The 25,000-nt window shown below is 48.0% G+C and overlaps 1 protein-coding gene across 1 annotated transcript in view; it reads left to right on the top strand.

Moving 5' to 3' along the window:
• Window positions 1-7,115: 7,115 nt before the first annotated feature.
• Window positions 7,116-25,000, top strand: part of celsr3 (cadherin, EGF LAG seven-pass G-type receptor 3) — a gene marked incomplete at both ends in the record, with an annotated part of 120,428 nt that continues 102,543 nt past the window's right edge. Inside the window, 5 exons of the mRNA XM_080014470.1 lie at window positions 7,116-7,819; window positions 8,140-8,190; window positions 8,391-8,479; window positions 8,818-8,903; window positions 9,753-12,672. Coding sequence (XP_079870596.1) covers window positions 7,116-7,819; window positions 8,140-8,190; window positions 8,391-8,479; window positions 8,818-8,903; window positions 9,753-12,672 — 3,850 coding nt within the window. The remainder of the gene's footprint in view (window positions 7,820-8,139; window positions 8,191-8,390; window positions 8,480-8,817; window positions 8,904-9,752; window positions 12,673-25,000) is intronic.

Below are 25,000 nucleotides of genomic sequence, written 5' to 3'. Positions count from 1 at the left end.
GGGGGTACAGCGGGTCGACTGGCTATCTGAAGGTTGCTGCTGGTTCGATCCCCGCCTGAAAGTATGCTGTAATGTCCTTGAGCAGGACACTTAACCCCTAATTGCTCCTGATGCGATGCATCCATCGGTGTATGAATAATTGTAAGTTGTTTTGTGAAATGATGAGGTCATGTAATTTTTACACAAACTCATAGCAAAAAGCACATTGTGTTTATCTGCCCTTGTACTGGAAAAATAAGGGAAAAGATTGGGTTTCACATGGATCTAAAATAACTGGAATTAAATACATTTATTTTTGTTGAAAGAAAACATATGTATGATTAAATATTTACATTTAAAATAAGTAATCAGAACGAATAAGACTAAGCCATGGGATTTAAATTACGTTTTATTCTTCATATATTTGAGAATATTTTTGATGCGGATGGTATCTTATATGTTGTCATGGTCGTCAAGGTTTGGGTGGTCTGCAGAAGATTTTCACATTTCAAATTTGGCCGCGGCATTCTTGAGGTTGGGAATGGCTGCTTTTTTTTCTCTCTCCAGCCAAATGGTCCGCATGATGCATGATTTCCTCGGGCAATCAACCACGCTCATTACATGCTTTAAATGGCCTTCATACGTTACATTCATTCAGTTTGTCAGAAGCTGACAGAATGCCCACAGTGACTGCTGATTTCATGATGCACATTTGTTCGTGAAAAGTCTTTACATAATGCATGAGGCAAAAGCTTAAAAACTAAAGATTTAAAAAAGATTATCATTGGGACTCAATCTGAATGATTGCCATCAAAATATTTTAATTGATCCAGTATTGAGAGAATACAGTTGTACAATGGGGAAAGCACAGACCTGTGCTTCGGGAACACAATTGCACCATTGCACCACGAATTGCAGCACGGTGCGTGGCAGTCTGCTGAAGAGTTTCATTCTCTATGATGCTAAGTGCTCATGTAAGTGATTCATAAAACGAAGTTTAAGGTGAAAATAGAGTTTTCCTTTAATAGAAGCATGCAGCTTATAGTCACTGCTGTATGGGATGTTTTAGGCCTGAAATATCCATCAATTCACACATTGTGTGTGTGCATGGAGCTCCTGATGACGTGCACAGCAGGTGGCAGGGCAGAGTGCAGTGGCAGAGGGACGCTCTCCACGGTCCTGATCCCACGATGCAGCACACCACAGCGCTCACACACGCTGTTTCTGACCCACATTTGGTCCACGAGACTACACTGAAGATTTTCTCAACCGGAAAAGGCTCATTATTCATGTCTCTCTCTCTCTCTCTCTCTCTCTCTCTCTCTCTTTATATATAAATGTCTGTGTATATATGTGAGAGTGATGTGAACTATATATAAAATTGATAAATGGCTAATTAAGGCAAATAATCAATCCCTGATTGATGCAGATTGTAAATGAGTGCCAATTGTGTGAGGTGAAGTCATCGTTTTATGCCAAACTTCACATACTTCTCTGGCTTTGTTGTTTGATTTGTGAAGAATCAAGAGTCTCTGAATAACCCTCTACATTGCAGGAGTGATGGCAGGTCTTACTAAAGCTAAGCTGACCGTCTAAAGAGGTCAGAGTTCCCACTTCATGTTTCTGACCCACATTGGATCAACTCTAGTCTGTCTCTCTGCTTCATTCAGTTCCTTATGATTGGATGATCCAATCGTTTTGAGATACTACTTCGATGTAATTCATGACTAAACTTATTAGATAATACCTTCCATACCGTCCAGGAGTTTATTACCTTGCAGATAATGAACTCCTTGCAGGGTCGCTTTAATAATATATCCAGTTCACCTCCGTAATGTGCTGTTGTCATTACCATTATTACCACATACTACGTGGCTTTATTTGAGTTACATTGTTATTTCATTGTAAATATTCCCTGTAGGTTTCTTCAGCTGTATATTTCATATTTTTATTTTGTATTTATATGTTGTTAACTCAGTGTACATATTCGTACTTTCTGTGCTTGTGCTTACATTCTGTTGACATCCCTCACTGAGCTGCTGTAACACCTGAGTTCCTGCCCTGGGGGCGTTAATAAGATACCATTTTAATATTGTAGACTGAATTTGTACCATTATGGGGTGTCGATTTGTTTGTGGAGTCTGCGGCTCCGCTGGAATTCAATACAAAAGGTGCTTCTGCCTCCACGGGTGGTCTCGCACCACCGTTGCTATGGGGAAGCACCGGTCACTTATCCCAGTCAGGACGGCTCTCATCCCTCAGCGTGGACGTGGAGGTCGGAGCTTTCCTCCAATTCCAGAACTACAATTTTGACTGCTCTTCCTCTTCGGCAGTAATCTGAAGCGCCATCTCTTTAGGAGCACAGACTATAAAAAAAAGCGCCTCTGATGAGATTTCTGAAGAGGCGATTTGAAGCCTTATAGTTGGCTTTGCACCCGCCGCCATCTTGGCAGGAAACGACCCAGAACTTCCAAGGTGGGGCAGCAGGGCGGAGCTTTGGTGTGCTGGGGGAGGGGGGGACGTGAAACCACCGGGCAGTTGGAGGAAGTAGGAGACCCGCCCACCTTGCTTGAACGTGAACACGAGACCTGCCAATCAAGGCAACCACGCCCCCAAATACACATCTCCTAAATGTCCTTTTTATGTAACAATAATTTTGAGAATGACTATCTAGGCATCCATTAGAGGAAGAAAACTAAGATCTAGCGACTGCCTTCTGCGTGGGCTTCAACATCCCATCATAATGGTGTCCTCTTGTTCCGGACATACCTTCCTTCCTCCTCCACTTTGATGTGCAAGACGCTGAACCTTCCCCACACTATTGGTGTTGTGTGTTGTATTCACAAACCACGTGACCTTATTGGAGTCTTTTGAAATGTACAGTCTGTTTCATTACGTCCGGCAAAAGGACTCTTTGCATGGTGTTGGGTGGAAGTGTGGCATAAATGAAAATGAAAAATTGCCGTGACAAAGTCGGTAATGGGAGTTACTGCGATCTGTACGTGTCACGCCCCTCCCCCCTGCCTCAGCGCAGGAGGGAGGGGCGTGACACCTACGGATCAATACAACAATACAAAATCAGATACAACTTGCTTAGTTATCCAAGCCTCTTAACCATAGGTCACTCTCTCTGTCCATCACAATCTTAGCCCCTCCCCCTTTTTTCCACCGACTCCTTTCCTAAATGTCCTTTTAGTCTCCCTCTTGGTTTCGCTCCCAACTCTGTCTCTGTTGCATCTCAACGCCCTTCCCTTCGTCTCTCACTTTCCACTTCTTACTCTACACGTCTCTATTATCTTTCTCTTCCATGCGTCGTTCCTCTCTCTCGCTCTCTCTCTCTCTCTCTCCAGTCCGCTCCCTTTCTATCACGTTTCGTCCTCTCTCCTCGTTTATCACCGTGTGTCCTTCTCTTTTATACTTACCGTCCTCTGTCTGCCTAATACTGTTTCCTGCACTCTTTCTCCTTCCCTGCCCTCTTCCCTCCTTCCCTCACTCCCTGCTGATTTGCGAGGCCCGCGGATGCCGTCCTCACTGCCTGTCAGTCGCTTCCATTTAGCGTTTTGAGTGTGTTCGGTTCCTCTGATCTATTTGAAATGGGCGGCGCCCGCCTCGCTGTCGCTCAGCGCTCCGACCATTAGACTGCCTGTTTAGCCTAATTAATCTGCCCCATCGTTCCCATAAAGAATCAAGACGGACAAATGTATCGACACGCCCCGAGTGTACAGTCCCTCCTTCAGTTGCATATTCATTTCCAATTATTTGTATTCATCTGCGGCTGCTTCGATCTTTCAAGTATACTTTCACATCCGGAGATTCGAATCCATATAACCCTGTGTAATACTGTGCTGTATTATCCCAAACACTACTCCCTCTATTCACATTCACATGCCACTTTAATTCACATGCCACTTTAAATGCACATATCTGTATATACATAGGCATATTCCTTCTATCTATTCCATTTTATTTCAATTTATTTTTATTGTATTTTATTCTTTATATTTTTATCTTATTCTATAAGTATTCCACTTACTGTATTACGTTTTAGGAGTCAGTTAGTCGGTCTATTAGAAAGGAATTTTCTACTTTTTATTTTATTTTATTTTTTATTTTTTCCTAGGACATATTGTGTGCTATCACCGGGTGCGTTGCATTACATTTCACTGCATATATGTATGGAAGTATGTATATGTATGTGACAAATAAAAAATCTTGAATCTTGAATCTTGAATCTTGGTGCAAGATTTGTGCTGGAATTGATAGATAGAGTTATTACGGTCTCTGGTTTCCTACCACTCCAGGTCCGGCTGGTTGGAGACCAGAATGGCTGCTTCAGACCATAATACTGTACAAATGTCGCCTCAAGTGTTCAACACTACCCCTCCCCCCCCAAACAGGCTCACAGCTCACTCCATCTGAACACCTTTATGAATATATTGTCTAGTTAGCCTACCTTGATCATTTCAGGTCGATGTGTCCAGTGTCCGTGGCGACCGGAGATCCTGACGACGTAATTGGGCAGCCAACTTCCAGAACGAGAATCAGAAACATTATCTTGAAGAATGAATCATTTGCATATTGATGTGGCCCTCCAAAATGAGTTAAACCAGGCGGGCAGATCTTTGTCAGTTTTTATAAAAATTGACAATCCTCGTAGGATTGGAATCGGTGAAATTTTCATGTCCTCTGTTTGAGACCCCATTCTGGCAATTAACCACCGGCCAGAATACAAATCACAAATCTTTGTGTAACGGTTGCTAAGTTTGCCCCGGTGAATTCATTACAGGATGAATGGTATTGGCCTGGATTGTGCTCGCCATACTTATTTCTCAGAGGCCTTCAAGGGCATGTGGGATTAATCCAAATTCCATGTTCATGTAAAAAAGAAGTGACTTCATGTGAATGTAAATGTTGAGTGCCAATGCGTTTAATATTAAATTTGCTATTTACACCTGTGGCAAGTCTTTTAGAAAGAGCCACACATGTCCGTGGTTTGTCAAAGGGCCACGCAATTCAAGATTATTTTCATCAATTACCAAAATATTGACATTTTTTCTGTTGTAAATTCTATAGGGATGGACATGAGTACTCCACTGCTCATTGATAGTTGCCTTGAATACATTGCCAAATTGACATTGTTTGAAAACTGCTAGTACTCCAACAAGCGGACTAGTTTGGAGTTCTTAACTAACTTACTTAACCCAAATCAGCATTTAAGGTTCATTGCTTCAGCTTTGGTATGAAGGAGGATTTTGTTTTATTCCAAACATGAACTTCATGTGGTGAAGGAAGTAAGTTCATCCGGTCAGTTGCAGGTATTTGTGTTTTTGTTCATTTGTGTGTGCCGTTGGGACTACAGATTTCGGTTTAGGGCCACCAACACCCTGGGGCCGGCCATGAGTGTGCCTGTGAATGCACATCACACTGCTCCAAGCACTGCCCCGTCATAGTCAGGCTCGTCTAGACATCCACCCAAATCCTGTTATGGGTGTTACGCCGAAACGTGTGATCTACTGAGAAACTGTGATGCAATCGCTGCTTTTCAGGTTTGGGAAAATGGCTGTGATAGCAACACTGCTATCACAGCTATCACTGCTATCTGCATTCTCCAGTTTTGTACATTCAATCAAATGTGTAAAAATACATCTAAAATCACTTTTAAATATTCATGTTGTTGTCTGGACTGGAAAGAGAGCATGCTGGCACCACAAGGCGCACACACACACACACACACACACACACACACACACAGCAGGACTGTCACGTCTCAGCTACAACTCTCCATCTGAACAGCAAAATATAAATAGCCATAACCCATTTTAGCCGAGAGTATGTAATATATTTATTTTATTGTAATATATAGGTTTTTTTTGCATAATGCAATTTATCAACAAGTATCAGGAATTGGTGCTCCCCATTAAGACCACGCAAATTGGTATTAAATTGGGGCCTGCGGTGTGACTGTGTGTGTGTACGCGTCCTGCGTGCGTGAGGGTCCGCATGTGGAGGCGCGCGGGTGCACGCCCGGCGAAATTACTCATCGGTGTCGAGAAAAAAGATGACGTCACTCGCACCGAGGCTCTAGAGGGCTGATACGCTGTGTATCAGCACAAAACGACGCATCAAATCCCATTTAACCAAATCCACAACCAATTATTATAGTGATGATAATAATAATAACCAACCGTATAGAGAGGGGGGGGGGTTAAAAAGGAAGGAATTCTGGTTATTTTCTTTAAATATTTGATGTTGTATTATTATAATAATTCACAGGTGTATCTAATTCTAGGCATCACCAGCAGCCACGTGCTAATGGAAGGTAACCCAGTGGGATTATTCATGTAGGATGAGGGTCTTCAGAGGTGATGCCCCCCAAATCCAGTGGTGGTGGATATGATCCGTAGCAGCCCTGCACCGGAGCAAACCATTCTGTTGGAGGAGAGAGAGAGAGAGAGAGAGAGAGAGAGAGACAGGGAGAGAGAGACAGGGAGAGAGAGAGAGAGAGAGAGAGAGAGAGAGAGAGAGAGAGAGAGAGAGACAGGGAGAGAGAGACAGGGAGAGAGAGACAGGGAGAGAGAGAGAGAGAGAGAGAGAGAGAGAGAGACAGGGAGAGAGAGACAGGGAGAGAGAGGGGGAGAGGTGGAGACGCTGAGCCACGCAAGCCAGAGAGCTAAAGGGGGAGGGGTGGAGAGAGGGAGGGTGGGGGGGGTGCAATGTGGATGGATAGCACCACATACACACCGCCCTTAGAGAGGGAGGGGGAGGGACGGAGGGACGGAAAGGCGAGTGCGTGAGCCAGCCAGTCTGTGCGTGAGGTGCGCGTCTGAGCCATGTTGGATGTGGACGGACGGGCGGAGACGCTCCAGCACTGACACCTCCAGCGCCACGCACCGCAGCGGGTGGATGCCAACCCCCCAGGCCCGCGGAGAGACGGGGGAGCTCTGGGGAAGGTGTCGGGCGGTGCCGGCGGTCCTGGGACTGGGACTACAACTGGATACCTAGCCGAAGACAGAGAGAGGGAGGAGGAGGAGGAGGAGGAGGGGGAGGAGGAGGAGAGGCGCACACAAGAAAGGGAAGAGAGAATAGGAGAGGGTGGAAGAGGGAGAAGGGAGGAGAGGGAGAAAGGAACAGACTAAATGGCTGCACCGCTACCGGGCTTCACCCCGCTCCTGCTGCCGCCTCTGGTTCTCCACCTACTTCTCATCAGCCCTTTGTTCGCCGTCATCCAGGGAACGGGAAGCGCAGAGGGTGCTTCCTACCGATGGAACGCGGGCTGCCGCTACCGAAACGCCGGTAAACTGAGCCAGCAGCAGCACGGGGAGTTGGCGAGGAGCGGCCAGGATCTGCGCCCGACTAGGTGGACTACAGAGCGGACACGCGCCGGAGAATGCCCGGGGTTGCGAGGGGGACTGTCTGCAGGGGAGCACGGGCCAGGCGGAGGGGGCTCTCACCGGGCGGGAGCCGCGGGGGAAGGACGCAGAGGAGCGTCCCCTCCCCGCCCAGGTACGGGGCGCCGTGACGGCGACGGCGGAGGAGACGGGGAGGAGAGGGGGTGCTGGGTAAGGAAGGGCGTTGTTCCACCTCCCGTTCCACCTGTTCCCTCCCCGTCGCCGGTGCGAGGCGATAAAAAGCGTGCGGTGCGAAGGACTAGAGCCTCATCGCCGGCTCGGAGACCACACCTCACCGCGGTGGCCTTTGTGAGCGCCTCGGGGCCGGCCCGGGGACCCGGAAGCGGACCGGGGAACCGGGGAAAGGTGCCGGTGAGGGCGCAGGAGATGACGTGGCTTTCTGGAAGGAGACTCCGGCGTCTCCACAGGGGAAACCTCCACAAACGAGCCAAGTACACCACCGCATCTGGCCTTTCACCAACTGGTTGTTTTTACTGCACCCACCCCCATGCTGGACACGATTCACCCGCCGTCCAGCGTCCAGATTCCCATTGCACCGTCGATGTTTATCTCAACGCAGATCCTGGTGGTGGGGCAAGGACGCATGGTAATTATTCCCATTTGGACATACACAATGTTATCGATCCCAGCAGCAGTGGGAGGGGGGGCTGTGATGGGACCCTGACTGGCCATGTAAGGAAATGGGAGGAAAAAAGGGGGAGAGAGGGAGAGCTATGTCCTCGTCCCCCGGTTCACCCTCACCCCGCCCCAGACGTGCCACCGGCTGCGGCCAGATGTTCCATGTCGCCCGGGATAATCCCCGGTACCGGGCCCGGGCATCACCGTGCCAGATTTACGCATGGGGGCTGTACAGGGGAGGAGGAGAGGAAAACGGCAGGGGATGAAAGGAAAGGAGGAGGAGGACAAGGAGGAGGAGGAGGAGGGGTGAATCAATGCAACAAACACGTTCATTTAACTAATTATCCGGATAATGATTTGGCTTTTCCGCCTCTGACGCTCCAGCTTCGGGTTGATTATGAGCTCCGGCAGGGGAGATCATCAGTTCCAAGCCCAGGACAGGGCACCCAAACCCGGGGAGGGAACAGCGAGGTGTGCGGGGCTTATTTTGGCACTTTGGATGGAGTGGATATAGAGGATGGGTGTTTATTGGAGTCCACAGCCCTCGCGGGAGAGATGGAAAACAGTCACCCCAACATCCAATTCGCCCACGGCGGAACCACTGAGGTGCGCGTTTTCTGTTTTCCGTCCAACAAAAGTACGTTTAATGTTCCCCTCATGTCCAATCAAATACGACCGGGGGAACCCGCAGAGACGGCAGTGGGCACAGCCCCCGACCTCCTTCATTCCACTGGAAGGGAAGCCGCAGCCCCCGATCCCGAGAGTGACTCAGGACTTTCCGCGCCTGTTAAATCTCCACATTCTGCCTCAGCTGCTGTAGACGCACCCCAGCCCTTCCTTCCCACTAAGACTCATCGAAATCCACCCGAGCGGATCCGGCTTTTCGAGCGCGTCCAGGTGCAGAAGCCGACGACGCGACACGGCGACTCACATGGATCAGCACCAGGGAGAGCTCCAGCAAACTCCTCCAACTTTCGGCCTTCGAACTTTATTCTCCCGGCACAGCTGTCTGTTGTCTTGTGGAATAAATTCAACGTCAACAACAACAACAACAACAATAACAATAACAACAACAATAATTATAATAATAATAATAATGAAAATGGCAGCAACAATAACCATGAAGGCGAGGTTCACAGAGAACCCCAGTCTTCTAATGAGGATTCAGTCAACAGACAGGTGTCACCTGAAGGTCTTGACAGGACTCCCTGCTCACAGATTTCAGACCAGCGGCCCAATCAGTCGGTGGGCGCACCAGGGGGGTTTGTCCACGCCGGATGTGTTGACAGCCGCCGCACCGGCAGCTTAGCCACCGCACGCCCGCAATTAAAATCCGGTAAGCGAGTGCCATTAGAGCCTGGAGGCGTCAGTCATTCAGAAGGGTGGCAGATGGGGGTCGAGGGAGAGGAGGGGTCTACTGCTGCTTCTGTGGGGAGAGGGACACCGCAGGCGGGGGAGGGGGAGAGAGAACCAGAGGGAGAGGAGGGGGAGAGGGAGGAGGGAGGGAGGAAAAAGGAGGGGGAAATAACAAAGACTGGCCAGACAGATGGGTTTGTAGATGGACGGGTGGCGAGTGAGGGAGAGGTGACGATGAGAAAGGAGCGGAGCGGCGAAGGTCAGCAGAGGGCCACCAGCACGGCTCGCATCCCACAGAAAGAGAGTGGAGGAGGGAAGAAAGGGAGCCATGCGGCCGAAAGCAGAGAGGGAGGAGAGAGAGATGAGGGGGCGCAGAGGGTGGTGGAGAAGGAGGCGGGGGAGAGGCACAGTTCAAGGGGAGAGAGGAGTCTGGACCAGCTAATAATAGTGGCAGATGATGAAAGCTTGCAGGAAGAAAAAGTGAGGGGTGGTGTGATGTCATGGCCCCGTGCCCGCCGTGCTGCCAACAGGCACCCTCATTTCTCCCAGTATAACTACCAGGTCCAGATAGCTGAGAACCAGCCCCCAGGTACCTCAGTCATGGCCATGTCTGCCTCTGATCCAGACCCGGGTGACGCAGGCTGGGTTAGCTACTCCATGGCCCCACTAATGAACAGCCGATCCTCCGACTACTTTCACATCAGCTCGGAAACGGGCCTCATCACCTCCACTCAGATCCTGGACAGGGAACACATGGACCTGCATTATTTCCGGGTCACGGCCACAGACTTTGGCTCCCCCCGCTTCTCTGGCACCACGATGGTAGCCATTACTGTCGCTGACCGCAATGATCATTCCCCCATATTTGAGCAGACAGAATACAGAGAGACCATTCGGGAGAATGTGGAAGAGGGGTACCCCATCTTGCAGCTCCGAGCTACGGACTTGGACTCCCCTTCCAACGCCAACATCCGCTATCGGTTCATCGGAGAGACAGCTTCCGTGGCGCGAGCAGCGTTTGAGATTGACCCGCGCTCAGGGCTCATCACCACACGGGGTGCAGTTGACCGAGAGACCAACGAGGACTATACACTCCAGGTGGAGGCCAGCGACCAGGGGAAGGAACCTGGGCCACGCTCAGCAACTGTCAAGGTCTTCATCACCATTCTGGATGAGAATGACAATGTGCCACAGTTCAGTGAGAAGCGCTACGTAGTGGCGGTGAGGGAAGACGTGCGGCCACACTCAGATATCCTGAAGGTCAGTGCCACTGACCATGACAAGGACAACAATGCCGCTGTCCACTACAACATCATCAGTGGCAACAGCCGGGGACAGTTCTCCATAGACAGCGTCACTGGGGAGATTCAGGTGGTCGCACCACTGGACTTTGAGGTCGAGCGGGAGTACACTCTGCGTGTAAGGGCCCAGGACAATGGGCGACCACCCCTCTCAAACAACACTGGCATCGTCAGTGTCCAGGTGACGGATGTCAACGACAACCCTCCCATTTTTGTCTCCACACCATTCCAGGCCTCCGTGCTCGAGAGCGCCCCTGTCGGGAGTTCCATCCTCCACATCCAGGCCATTGACACAGATTCTGGCGACAACGCCCGGTTAGAGTACAGGCTGACTGGCACAGGATCGGACACACCGTTTGTCATCAACTCCGCCACGGGTTGGGTCACCGTGAGCTCTGCACTGGACCGTGAGTCGGTGGAACACTATTTTTTCGGAGTGGAGGCCAGAGACTACGGCTTGCCTCCCCTCTCGGCAACAGCAAGTGTCACGATAACTGTCATGGATGTAAACGACAACCGTCCAGAGTTCCTCCAGAAAGAGTACTATGCACGGCTGAACGAGGACGCATCGGTGGGCACCAGTGTGACAAGCGTGACCGCTGTGGACCGCGATGTCAACAGTGCGGTGACCTATCAGATCACAGGGGGAAACACCAGGAACCGGTTCGCCATCAGCACTGCAGGTGGAGCCGGAATGCTATCCTTAGCGCTGCCGTTAGACTACAAGCAGGAGCGCCGTTATGTCCTGACCGTCACTGCCTCTGACCGCACATTGCACGACACTTGCCAAGTCCATGTCAACATCACCGATGCCAACACTCACCGGCCAGTGTTCCAGAGCGCCCACTACTCTGTCAGCGTCAACGAGGACCGCCCCCCTGGCAGCACTGTTGTGGTCATCAGCGCAACCGATGATGACGTGGGTGAAAACGCTCGGATCACATACTTCCTGGAAGACAACATTCCACAGTTCCGCATTGATCCGGCCACAGGGGCTATCACCCTCCAGGCCGAGCTGGACTATGAGGATCAGATGACCTATACACTAGCAATTACAGCCAAGGACAATGGCATCCCACAGAAATCAGACACAACCTACGTGGAGGTGAATGTAAACGATGTGAACGACAATGCCCCTCAGTTCCTTAGCCCCAGGTACCAGGGCACTGTAACCGAAGACGCCCCGCCCTACACCAGCGTCCTACAGATTTCCGCCACCGACCGAGATGCGCACGCCAACGGGCGCGTCCAGTACACCTTCCAGAACGGGGAGGATGGAGATGGTGACTTCACCATCGAGCCCACGTCTGGCATCGTGAGGACAGTACGCCGCTTGGACCGGGAGAGTGTGCCGTTCTATGAGCTCACTGCCTACGCCGTGGACCGTGGCGTACCTCCTCAACGGACCCCCGTCCACATCCAGGTGACAGTCCTTGACGTGAACGACAACGCCCCTGTGTTCCCTGCCGATGACTTCGAGGTTCTGGTGAAGGAGAACAGTGCGGTAGGCTCAGTGGTGGCCCAGATTACCGCCACGGACCCCGACGAGGGTGCCAATGCACAGATCATGTACCAGATTGTGGAGGGGAACATCCCAGAGATCTTCCAGATGGATATCTTTTCGGGAGAGCTCACCTCGCTTATTGACCTCGACTACGAGGTCCACAATGAGTATGTCATCGTGGTCCAGGCCACCTCAGCGCCGCTGGTCAGCCGGGCCACAGTCCGGATCAAGCTTGTTGACCAGAATGACAACCGGCCCACTCTGAAGGACTTCCAGATAATCTTTAACAACTTTGTGTCAAACCGGTCAAACAGCTTCCCCAGTGGAGTAATTGGCAGAGTACCGGCCCACGACCCGGATGTATCGGACCGACTGTACTACACCATCGACCGGGGGAATGAGCTGCACCTGCTGCTGCTGAACCATACCAGCGGTGAGATCCGACTGAGCCGCAAACTGGACAACAACAGGCCACTGGTGGCTCCTATGATGATCACCGTCACAGGTAGGAGACAAAAAAGAAGTGAATGGAGGATGAGCGAGTGTTTGAGTGAAGGTGAGAGCGAGTGTGCATGACTGTTTTCACGCGCCTTCCTCTTTGGTTAATTTACATCCCATCCTGAATCGGTGAGGTTGTATCTGTTTTCTATCTTTCTTTCTTTCTTTCTTTCTTTCTGTCGTATTGTGGTTAGAATGCACTAGTGTGACTTTATCAGGGAAAAAGCTGTGTTTCAATTCCACTCAATAAATAGCGCAGGAAAACCAATGAATGAGAATTTTATTGTGAATTAGTCTGTGAGAGCTGAGTGAGAGTGTGTTTTAGCCTGTGGTCATTAAGCGAGAGAGAGAGCGAGAGAGAGCACATGTTTCCCTGAGGGAGTGATTGAGTGGGAGACGCGTGGAGAAGAGATCAGTAAGAGAAGGTTAGAGACTGGGACTAGTAGAGCACATGGAGGACATCTGCTCCCTCCCCAGAAGGCATGTGAGGGATGGGAGGACGTGTCTGTTTACAGAGCTCCTCTCGACAGCTTCACTTCATTGCTTTCCCTCTCAATTTATCTCCTTATGGAATGTGTGGTAGTGGCTAGTTACTGAACATCAGGCATTGTAGGCACCATGGCAACCGGCTGTAAACAAAGTCCATTCTCACCAAAAGCACATATAGTGTCAGATGTAGAAAGTGAAAATGAAAAGAGTGACCCTAAAGTTTCAGGGATATAGAAAGTTGACTCACTTAAGGAACTTGTCATCAAAAGTCTGTAGCTACTCAGTAGCAACCATGCAGATTAAGATGAAGAGAAAATGTATGGATACATTGTGAAATATATTGCCCTTTAAGGTTGTTTACTCACCGTGTAAACAGCTTGAGAGTCTCACACAGTGCTGCTTTAAAGGTGAAGAGATGCTCCTATTAAAAGCTAGCGAGCCTGCTCCCATGATCATACCGAACCTTTTTGCAAGGTACTGTTTGAACAAGAAATTAAAATTTTGAAAACTAAAATCAGTTGTTTGTAAAAAATTGATGGCGTTGACGATGGGAAAAAGACCCCCATAAAATTAGCTTTTAAGACAGTTAATTTGTGATACATGTGAAAGGAAAGTGATATTATTGAGAAAAGTGGAAAGTAAGTGGACAAGTGGAGATTGTTTTCACTAGTCCTGGTTTAGGAAAAAGAAACTGGGGATATAAGGAGGGAATGTGGGGGTGTGTACGCAGCCACAGCTCAGAGGTTTGGGAGGCGGGGTTGAGCTGTGTTGTTTGTTCACGTGAACGATGTACTGCAACGATGATGCATTTTTGACCAGTCTCAAATGAAAAAAAAACCTTCTTGGTTTGTAATTCTTGGTTGATTTGAAGTGCTCTGCTGGAATGGGGGGGGGGGGGGCTCTTCTCACACGTCGAACAAAGACCTCAGAGTCATAACTGGGAACAGGAAACAGGAAACAGGAGATGTGTCGAAGCTTTAAAAACAGTGGCGGCACTCACTGTGCATTAGCAGCAACGTTGTGTGTGTTCTGCCTGAAAGCTTTCATGTTGGAGCGTTGGTGTAGGAGAGGAGTGTGTGTGTGTGTGTGTGTGTGTGTGTGTGTGTGTGTGTGTGTGACCGGGTGCCCTATTTATGCTGCTGTTATGCTCGTCACTTTGTCAGACACAGAGCCTGATGTTTATTAATCTGTTTAATTTGAGAATTTGGGATGTGCTGTTTTTGGTTGAATAAAAGTGTGTGTGTGTGTGTGTGTGTGTGTGTGTGTGTGTGTGTGTGTGTGTGTGTGTGTGTGTGTGTGTGTGTGTGTGTGTCTTTTTGTGTTTGAGTGTGATCTTTTCAGGTCCGTCCCTTTCTCCCTCTCTCTCTACTCTCCCTCTCTCTCCCTTTGTCTCTCTCTCTATCTTTGTCTCTCACTGTCTCTTTCTTTTCCTAAAGTGGATTCACACACAAAGTGGGACTGCACAACCACACACACACACACACACACACACACACACACACACACACACACACACACACACACATACTCTAGTGTATTCTCTGGTGCCTCGTCTTCTTTCATACTGATAAAAGAGATTGTTGGTTTGTGTGTGTGTTTCTATATGCGTGCTTATGGGTGTGTGCGTGTGTGCGTGTGTGCGCGTGTGTGTGTGTGTGTGTGTGTGTGTGTGTGTGAGAGAGATATTTCCATGCTAGTGTGTGTACAGGTGCATGTGGTGTTTGTCCACTCAAAGATGCATGTTTTTACTTCAGTACATGTGACACACACACACACACACACACACACACACTTTGAGTCTGAGTGTGTGTTCAATCACAGTTTATTCATGTTATTTCAATGTACACTCTTATCAACTCACACCAGAATGTACAGAAGAGTTCTATCCAATACACACCCCCCCCACTCTCTCTCGCTCTCTCTCTCGCTCTCTCTCTCTCCTTTAAATATAGCCAGATTTTAAGAGCTTTAATGATTTAGATCGTTTACTGGCATCTTCTCTGAACTGTGGGTGAGATCATCTCTGGTGGGTTCTGATGTCAGCTGATCTGGCAAAAATATTGTATTTGTTAGCGGAAACAGGAAATAATTTTAAGGTTGGTTTCTCACGGTATTGTTGAAATTTTCCGAAACCAGAGAAAAGAGACAAAGATAAGAATCTATCGATGGTATCATCAGAACTCCACAAACAGGCAGCGTGTGCTGTGCAGTGAACAGGCCTGGACTGGACGTGATGCCAGATTGGTCCTTGAAGAACAACTCTGCATGTGTGTGGATGACTGTTTATCACCTCTCATACTTTGTTTCTCTCATTACCCCCCCCTCCTCCACCCCCCCCCCCCCCTCTGTTCGATGGTGCTCATTCCTGGGCTCCATCCCTCTGACTCTGAGGATAATTCACATATTCACAGTGTGCAGAGATTACAGTGGGTCTGTGTTGCGGCACTATCAGCCTCGGTGCAGGTTCACCCAGAGAGGGGCAGGCCGGGGCGGGGGCCTCAGCACTCAGACGTGGTCAAAAACAAACAAGACAATCAGGGAGTTGAAGCTCTGAACGGGGGGGTTTGGCACTTCAAAAATCAAACCAACGGCAAGTCAAGTTGCCCTTGAGCAGAGCGTTAATCCCCGAGCTGCTGAGTGGGAGCGCTGGGCAGATCCCTGGTGTGGAGATGGATGGAGCGGAGGAGAAAACGGACCGGGGCGTAGCCGCAAAAGAACGTGCATATTTAGGAGATTAAAGAAAAAAAATCCTGAATAATAACAATGAGGATTAAAAATATCAAATAAGCCACTATTTTTCTGTTTCGCAAACAAGGTCGAAAATGTACAGCAATCTACACGGCAATTGTTTTTTATTCAAATCACGATGTTGAAGTCATATCAGTTCAAGATAAATATGCACAGATGTTTATACAATGTAGATCTTACGCAAAAGCCACCAACAGTCATTTTGATTTTGTGGCGGTTTTAGAGAGAATTTTTGGTTCTTTTAAACAGTGGCCAAAACATTTGTCAACATGTTTTACCGCCAACATTAATCACTGGAATTTTCTCCATTTCAACCATTATTTGTATTTTTTTCTCAATAACGTTGTGGGGCGTATGTGCCCGTTGTCATCATTGTCCTGCTGCACATCGAGTTACACACATCTCCACCTGGGTCTCCAGGTCTACAGCTGGAGCTGGAGCTTCTACTGTAAATACACACGGATCAGAATCTCCTCCCGTCTTATTGGATTAGTGCTCGCTCGGGTCACTGCACTGGAGTTGCCCAAAGCCTATTCTTGCATGTGCACATACTGTGGCGATAAGTCATAAGGTAACAAATGCATTTATGCACGGGTCAGCTCACAGAGGTCAGGCCCAAGGGGCATATTTTCATCTAGGCCATATGCCGTACATATGTGATATCCTGCACAGATGTGTTATTTCTGTAGGGTGGGAATGTGCACGCGGGCAAATAATGCAAAGGCAGAAAATAACCGCCATCTTTTATGAATCTATAGTCGTTTGGCAGCTGAACACCTCCCCTAACATCTCTTCTTAATATGACCCATACAGATCAAAGTCAGGTTTTTTGTTTTTTGTTTTTTTTTGAAGAGTTGAATCATAACGACAATTCTATTAAAGTTAAAAGGCTTTTGTGTCAATCTCCTGGAAGGGAGGTCCTTCTTTCAGGCTCTTCACAGGGTTTCTCGCTTTGTTTTTGCTGGTTCTTTTCAGGGTTTAGAGCTTGGGTGTGCTGTCAGATTGTAAGTATGGAACTATAAATCCCTCAGAGACTGTCATCTGCTGTACAAGTAACCTGCAACCGCTTTGAGTGATTCATCCACTAATTAAACCCTCTGCCTCCTCAAAATGAGCTTGAAGGGTGACGAAATCACTGCTGATACCGATTATTTTACTGATTATAGGCCGTGAGAATAACGTGGGGTTATCCTCCTTCCTTCAGTTTCCCTCAAAGCCTCTTCAAAGGCTGTTTGGTTACTTGTGTGCAAACCATGTTGACCTTTGGGAAACTATCTTACAGCCACTAAAATGAAATTCATGAAAGAAAAAAAAAGTGAGCGGCTTCATATATGAATCATAGCGTGAGAGAGGGGGGAGACAGCCGCGCACTGAAGCACATTGTCGACCAAGTCGCACCGTTCGTCCATTAGCTCCCGTTAGAGGAGATACAGTATTTGGGTCTTCTGCCCACCAGGGTCATTCTGCATTCAGCAGCAGACATGATCTAAACGGATCAGGCTCCAGCAAAAGGGCATCAGGCTTGAACGTAGCTTTTAAGGAAGAGCGAGGGAGGGAGAAAGAGAGACGGAGGGAGGAAGAGAGAGGGAGGGGGAAAGAGAGAGGGAGGGAAGAAGAGAGAGGAAGGGGGAAAGAGAGAGGGAGGGAGGAAGAGAGAGGGAGGGGGAAAGAGGTAGGGAGGGAGGGAGAAAGAGGGAGGGAGAAAGAGAGAGGGAGGGGGAAAGAAAGAGGGACGGGGGAAGAGAGAGGGAGGGAGAGAGAAAGAGGGAGGGAGGGAGAAAGAGGGAGGGAGAAAGAGAGAGGGAGGGAGGAAGAGAGAGGGAGGGGGTAAGAAAGAGGAAGGGAGGGAGGGAGAAAGAGGGAGGGAGGGAGAAAGAAAGAGGGAGGGAGAAAGAGGGAGAAAGCGGGAGGGAGGGAGGGAGAAAGAAATAGGGAGGGAGGGAGAAAGGGAGAAAGCGGGAGGGAGGGAGGGAGAAAGAAATAGGGAGGGAGGGAGAAAGGGAGAAAGCGGGAGGGAGGGAGAGAGAGGGAGGGGGAAAGAGGGAGGGAGGGAGGAAGAGAGAGGGAGAAAGAGAGAGGGGGAAAGAGGGAGGGAGGGAGAAAGAGAGAGGGAGAAAGAGAGGGAGGGAGGAAGAGAGAGGGAGGGAGAAAGAAAGCGTGAGGGAAGGAGAGGGAGGGAGAAGAGGGAGTTAGGGAGGCTGTAATCAAGGCAGGTCACAGGTAAATCCCTGCTACAGCCAATTTGTCAGATTCTTGATGCTGAGTTGAAGATACTCGGGCGCTGAGTCGTCATTTTTCAGAAGCTGCAGAACGGTGGAGTGACTGAGGTGCTTCAAGAGTTTTGGTTTTGACCACTAGTTTGTACCTGTTGTTTTTCACTTCTTATAAAAACACAATGACACTTCTGATCATTGTTTGCCCTCAGACGCTAAACTTCTGAACCACCAGCAATGATATTTCAGGGGTTTCTTTCATTTCCACCGAATAGATATACAGTCACCCGTCATACATCTGACGTCTGATGATCATCTCTGAGCCTGACAAACAGACCAATTGTCTTTCTTCAGCATTTCGCTTAGTTTTGGCCTGAATTCATTTTATTACTATTATTATTATTAGTAGTAGTAGTAGTAGTAGTATTTTATTATTATAAGATTTTATTATTATTGTTATTATTATTGTTATTATTATTATTATTATTATTATTATTATTATTATTATTTTATTCATATTATTTTATTATTTGAATATTATTGTTATTATTTTTTTTAATTATTATTATTATTATTATTATTATTATGATTTTTATTATTCCTTCATTCATTTTTAGTTTAGAAAATGTAAAATTAACAAATAAAATTTTTTGTTCATGCTGAACCTTAGGTCGGTGTAGTTATAAGTATAGATATTGAACAGATGTGATGATGTAACATAAAACCAGGTCAATTGTCCGAACAGCTGCTAGTGAGACTGCCAACGGCCACCAAATGGCTTCACAGCTATGAAGCCATTTTGAGTCATTTGTATATATATATTGGTGAGACCCTGCGCTGAGTGGATAACACAGCTGAACCCGATGTAGAACTGAACCTTTTCTCACCTTCATCGGTCGGTGGGAGGATTCCGCTGAGCACCGTGCTTTATGTCCCGACACACTCTGGCGCCGGGGAGTGTCCCTGTTCAACCTCAGCTTCCCACCGCCGCCCATTCATCTCACGCCAAAATGGCCGGTTGAAGGATGCCTCAACAGATATCGTACCATTTTTTTTCAGCGGAGTGGAACCTGTGAGTTCCATCAGCTTCTGTGACCCAGTGAGAACGAAGCCAAGTGAGCGCAATGGTACCGTACCAATGTAAGAAACACAGAAATAAAAGGTAAAGTGCCATTTAAAACGGACCCAATATTCACTGAAAAGCAATTGCAACTATGAACATTTTGAGCCTGGATTTTGGTCAAATCTCCTCCAGGTTTGTTCCAACGATGTGGAACATAATGATAAAACAGTCACCCCATGGAAGACCATGACAACAGCAGAACCTCCTGTGGAATGAAAGGCGTGGATGCTGCACCTTTTTCTGGGTGTTTTGTTTGGTTGTGAGCCCTTCCATAACATCCTTTTTGGTGTTAATAGTCAAATCCAAAGCCCCACTACAGAAGACTTAGAGCCCACTGAGGAACTCAGCTGACCAGCTTTAATTCATGGCAGTTTGGGCGAGGACGGGCGGCGGTTCCAGGCTGCTGCGTCTGTGCACGGAGAGTCTGATTAGAGCGAACCAAAAGTGTGTTGAATGTTGGAGGAAGCCACGAGGGGCTTCAAAGATGCCGCGCGAGGAAGATTAACCGCTCACTCAACGCTGCCAGAGCCTCTCGGTCGCCAACAAACAAGCAATTTGAAAAAAGAAAGGTCAAGGTCAAGGCAAGGTCATCCATAAGATTGTCATACGACTACAAGTCCCACGGTTCCATCCCAAACCGCGACCTTCGGTCTCCGCGTCTGGGTTTTCCCCTCGTAGTCACTCTCTTTCCTCCAAAGTTTGCTGTCTTCTGTGAGGTTTTTTTTATTTTTCTCAGCTACTTATCGTTTTTGTTGTGAATGTTCTTTTCATCTTCCATCCCTTATTCCATGTGTGCTGGGTGAATGAGGCGGACCCCGCCACCAAAAACGGAGGCGTCGTGTAGCAACATGTGCAGCGAGCGAGGTGCAGCTCGATCAAATATGGGAATTTTTAAACCAAAATAATCTCATGTATTACCACTGTAAACAGCAGTGTACCCACCATGCTGCAGTCTGAAATGAAACAAATTCATATCCAGAGAGAGGCACCTTAAAAGCCCCACAGTTAGATTCTGTGTTGCTTGCAGCGCTGTTTCATTTAACAGACGCTCTCATCACTCACATTCAATCCATGTGGCAGCAACAGCAGCAGCAGCAGCAGCAGCCGCAGCAGCAGCAGCAGCAGCCGCAGCAGCAGCAGCAGCAGCAGCAGCAGCAGCAGCAGCAGCCGCAGCAGCAGCAGCAGCAGCAGCAGCAGCAGCAGCCGCAGCAGCAGCAGCAGCAGCAGCAGCAGCAGCAGCAGCAGCAGCAACAGCAGCCGCAGCAGCAGCAGCAGCAGCAGCAGCAGCAGCAGCCGCCGCAGCAGCCGCCGCAGCAGCAGCAGCAGCAGCAGCAGCAGCAGCAGCAGCAGATGCTGCCGCACGTCACAGTCGTCATCAGCACAGTCACACACTTACTGACAATTACAATTATACTATTATATTTCTATGTCTATGTGGAAAAATAAAACCTTGTGCGTTGCCTGTTCACCAAATGAGTGAGATGATTAAATTCTTGGTCTGTATTCTGTATGAAAGAAAGAAAGAAAGAAAGAAAGAAAGAAAGAAAGAAAGAAAGAAAGAAAGAATGGAAGAAAGAAAGAAAGAAAGAAAGAAAGAAAGAAAGGAAGAAAGAATGAATGGAAGACAGAAAGAAAGAAAGAAAGAAAGGAGGAAGTAGCTGCTCACACATGCAGCATTGATTTATCAACCCTATTTCAATGAATCATTCATCAGGATCATTTGTCTTGTGCTAAAAGTCAGACATTGCTAGATCACGATGGACTCCTACGTCTGTGGCCTGCTTCACCGTTTTCAGTTGGAGACGGAGCGGACAGCAAGGTGCTGATGGAGTCCACCCCCGTGAGCAGGTGAACATCTGCCCAGCGGCGCTCCGTCTGCAGCGGATGAATTCACAAAGCAGTGCAGCAGGATCTGTCTTTATTCACCTCAGAGTATGAAATGATGCCCATAATAGTGTCTTTGATGTGAGATGGACAAACGCAGCCCTTTTGTTGTGTGTGTGTGTGTGTGTGTGTGTGTGTGTGTGTGTGTGTGTGTGTGTGTGTGTAAGCAGGTTAGTGTTTTGGTATAAGATTAGTATATGGGTTAATGTATAGGATTAATGCTTCTGTTCTGATCTAAGTAGTTAAAGCCAGAAGTGCTGTTGTTGCTGCTGCTGGTGTGTAGAGTGTGTGTGTGTGTGTGTGTGTGTGTGTGTGTGTGTGTGTGCATGATTGTGTGCATTCCTTTTTAAAGTGTTCTACTTTGCCCTGAGAATAATGAGTCCTCAGACCTCAGGGAGAAAAAAACTACAAAACAAACAGAGCACAGAAACCAGCTGTGTGTGTGTGTGTGTGTGTGTGTGTGTGTGTGTGTGTGTGTGTGTGTGTGTGTGTGTGTGTGTGTGTGTGTGTGTGTGTGTGTGTGTGTGTGTGTGTGTGTGTGTGTGTGTGCGCATGCGCCACATTCCCTCGCTCTCTGGTTCTTTCAATAGTTTCCAGTTGAATGTTGAGCTGACATTGTGTTTGTGTTAATCATGTTAAAATCCTATTTTCTCGGGGTGTTTTGGCGACCTCGGGGTGACCCGTCGTAATGAAACCAGTTTGTTGTGCATTTTTAGGCGTCCAACGCATGCACGTGTCCTTTGTCGGGTCTTTGAGGGCCGAACGCAGAGAGGTTGGATGACGGGGACGGGCAGAGACAAAAAGAGATGTGACCGTGAAATGGGATTCAAACTGGCGCTTGGGGAGCAGCAGCAGGAGAAGCGGCGGAGGAGCTCCACACATTTCACCGCGCTACGCAAATCCAATTTTCCTGTTAAAATGAGATCATATTTCACCGTGACTCCACCATGGGTATTCCCAGCTGCAATTACACTCCTAGTCTCGACCCACGGAGCTAGGCGGGGAATAGAACCCCCAACCCCGGCAGAGTCGGGGTCTTGCTCTGGCGTTGGGAATGGAAACAATACATCTGTGGGTTAGTTGTTGCTGATTATAGATGCCAGCGTGAGCATGAAACCTTTTTTTTTTTTTTTTTTTTTCAGCTGAAAAGTTGGGGAATTGGAATCACCTTTGGAAGCGAAACAAAATCATTTCAACATGAAAGTGACTCTTCTTTTAATGACTGAATGCAAAGCTCATTTCATAGAGATTTGCATTATTATTTCCTCCAGAAAAGCAGAGTCACAGACCAAACGTGCTGAGCAGGTTGAAGACGTGAAGGAAAACACGGAAGGTTTGGTCGACTTGCAACGTGGTGTTGATGTCATCTTCACCTGGAAGTGATGGAAGACCACTCACAACCACTTTATTCTTCTTGCCTAAATGATGAAGTGATGAAGTGATGAAATGATGGAGTGATGAGGTGTGGAGTGATGAGGTGATGAAATGATGAAGTGATGGAGTGATGAAGTGATGGAGTGATGAAGTGATGAAATGATGAAGTGATGGAGTGATGAAGTGATGAAATGATGAAGTGATGGAGTGCTGAAATTATGAAGCGATAAAGTGATGAAGCGATGAAGTGATGAAATGATGAAGCAATGGAGTGATGAAATTAAGAAGTGATGAAGTGATGAATGATGAAGTGATGAAATGATGAAGCAATGAAGTGATGAAATGATGAAATGATGCAGTGATGAAGCGATGAAGTGATGAAGTGCCAGGCGGGGTGTAAGGCATGGTGTTGTATGTGGAAGGTCACTCCTCTGGAGCCACAGTTTTCCTACTTTCTTCCTCATCTGATCCCTCCATCCTCGGCCTTGTATCTTGGAAGTCATTAAGTAAATACCCACATTTTATTCTGGAAGCGCCTTCTCAAACCAGAGTTACAAGGTGCTGTACATTAAAAACTGAACAGAATGCAAACACACATTACAAAACAGTTTTTAACAGTGCCTTAAAAATGTCCAGACACTCTGCCCTCGCTCTCTGGAAGAGCGGAGCTGCGACAGGAAGGGCTGGAAGGAGGCTGGACCTCCTTCTGCTTGAGCCTGGATTCCAGGACAGGGAGAAGGCTTTGGGAGAGGCAGGGAGACGAGCAGAATGTCACCTGAACCACCGCCTGCTCATTGAGAACAAGTCACTGCGGATGAAAGTTGCTGCCAAGATGCAGGCAGTGCTCTGTGACATCACAGATTCCAGCTAAAGTGAGATATCATCATCATGATCATGCTGCCATCACAGACATTTTAATGCTTGACTCCCCACCTGGGCAGTGTCTCCAAATCCTGCTTTGAACTTCTCTGGGTCTGCTTTGCTTGAGGGAAATGCCATCAAACCTCAAACTCAGTTTCGTTGTTTTTGTGTTCAGGAAGTGGAGTGCTATGACATTCAAGAAGCTTTGAGTTCTATTAGTACTATTAGTCAAGCTACCTGGCGCAGGGAGATAGCGCGGGCCTAACCTCGCTGCCAATCCTCCAGAGCACCAGGCACACACAACACTCTTCCCTGCTCTGGAATGTCTCCCGTGCTCAGGAAGGGCCATGGGAGCTGGGGCATGGGAAGTGGATGCAGCGCAGTCCGTGGCTTTATTTTTAGAGTTATTTTTCAGTATCAGATCCGCGATGGGGGTGTCGGGTGAGAATAACCAGCTCAAAACCCCACAGGAGCCGTAAAAAGGTCTTAGAAGCCTCCAAGTCGTCCTTCAGCAAACCCCTTGTTTTCCCTTGGTGCTAAAAAGGCTGAAATAACCTTCCATTTGTGTGATTTGAGCTTGGGAAGTATAAATGTTTTATTGTTTTCATGAGGGATAAACCTGGCCGGGGCAGAGACCGGGGTCATGCATAAGTAATGACTTCCTGATTTGTTGGGAGGTTGTGGGTGAGATCATCTTGACACAGTGCTTAAAGTTCCAGGCTTGTTTCTACCGCTTGCAGTACTTCAAGCATGTCTGCATCATCAGTTCCTCCTGGAACATTGGGCGACGAGTCCCCACCATTTTACCAGAATGGCGCTTTCTCGTCGTTTCCATAACATCCTTTTTTTTAACGGGGTGAGGTTGTTAATCTCTTCTCTGTGCGTATCATTTAGGATGGCATCTACGATTCACTTCTCATCGCCCCTGCACTTAATTTTTTTGGAGCAAGGGGCAGCGTTGGATTTGGGAAGGGTAACAGGGGTTTAAAGCTTGTGAGGTGGAGGGTTGGGTGCAGGGGGAGGAAAACTGGGAAGTACGACGATGGAGTGATTTTGCCCTGAGGGAAGCAGAGACTGTAGAATTAGCAAGAGACAGCGCACGCGCATCAGATTTTAATGGGAAAGTCAATGAAGGTGGTGGCACCAACAGCACGAGATGTGGCATCAGACAAACCAACAGGTGCATGCGGCTTTCTGAACATGGAGAATCGGCCCGTTGTGCTTTCCGAATGTTTTGAGATGTTCATAATGGGCTTCTTCTGCAGAGTGCTGATCACAGCGCATGTGAAGAAGCTACGTTGAAAATCATCGGTGGATCCAAGCATCAAATGTGAATATGTACGACAGAACCTTTGATGCAGATGAATCTCAATTCAAAGACAATTCCCATGGTTCCTTACTCCCCAGGAGCGTTACCAAAACGGCAGCCGAGTGAACCCACTTTTCTTAAAGTAACTATGACGGCGGTAACCCAGCGATAAAAAGGGTTTTCGCTCTGTGTCAAAGTGCCTTTAGAAAGAAAACCGGCGTTGTGGTGGCAGCAGAAAAAAGCCTCCATACTCATCCTCTTTCCTGATGCTGTCTGGTGCCGAAACCTGCCAGATAAGCTAAGCCGTAGCTTATCTGGCAATATCCACAGGCTG

Source organism: Zeus faber, assembly GCF_960531495.2.
Source record: "Zeus faber genome assembly, chromosome: 15".
NCBI classification, from domain to species: Eukaryota; Metazoa; Chordata; class Actinopteri; order Zeiformes; family Zeidae; genus Zeus; species Zeus faber.
This window is presented reverse-complemented; position numbering and strand designations above follow the sequence as displayed.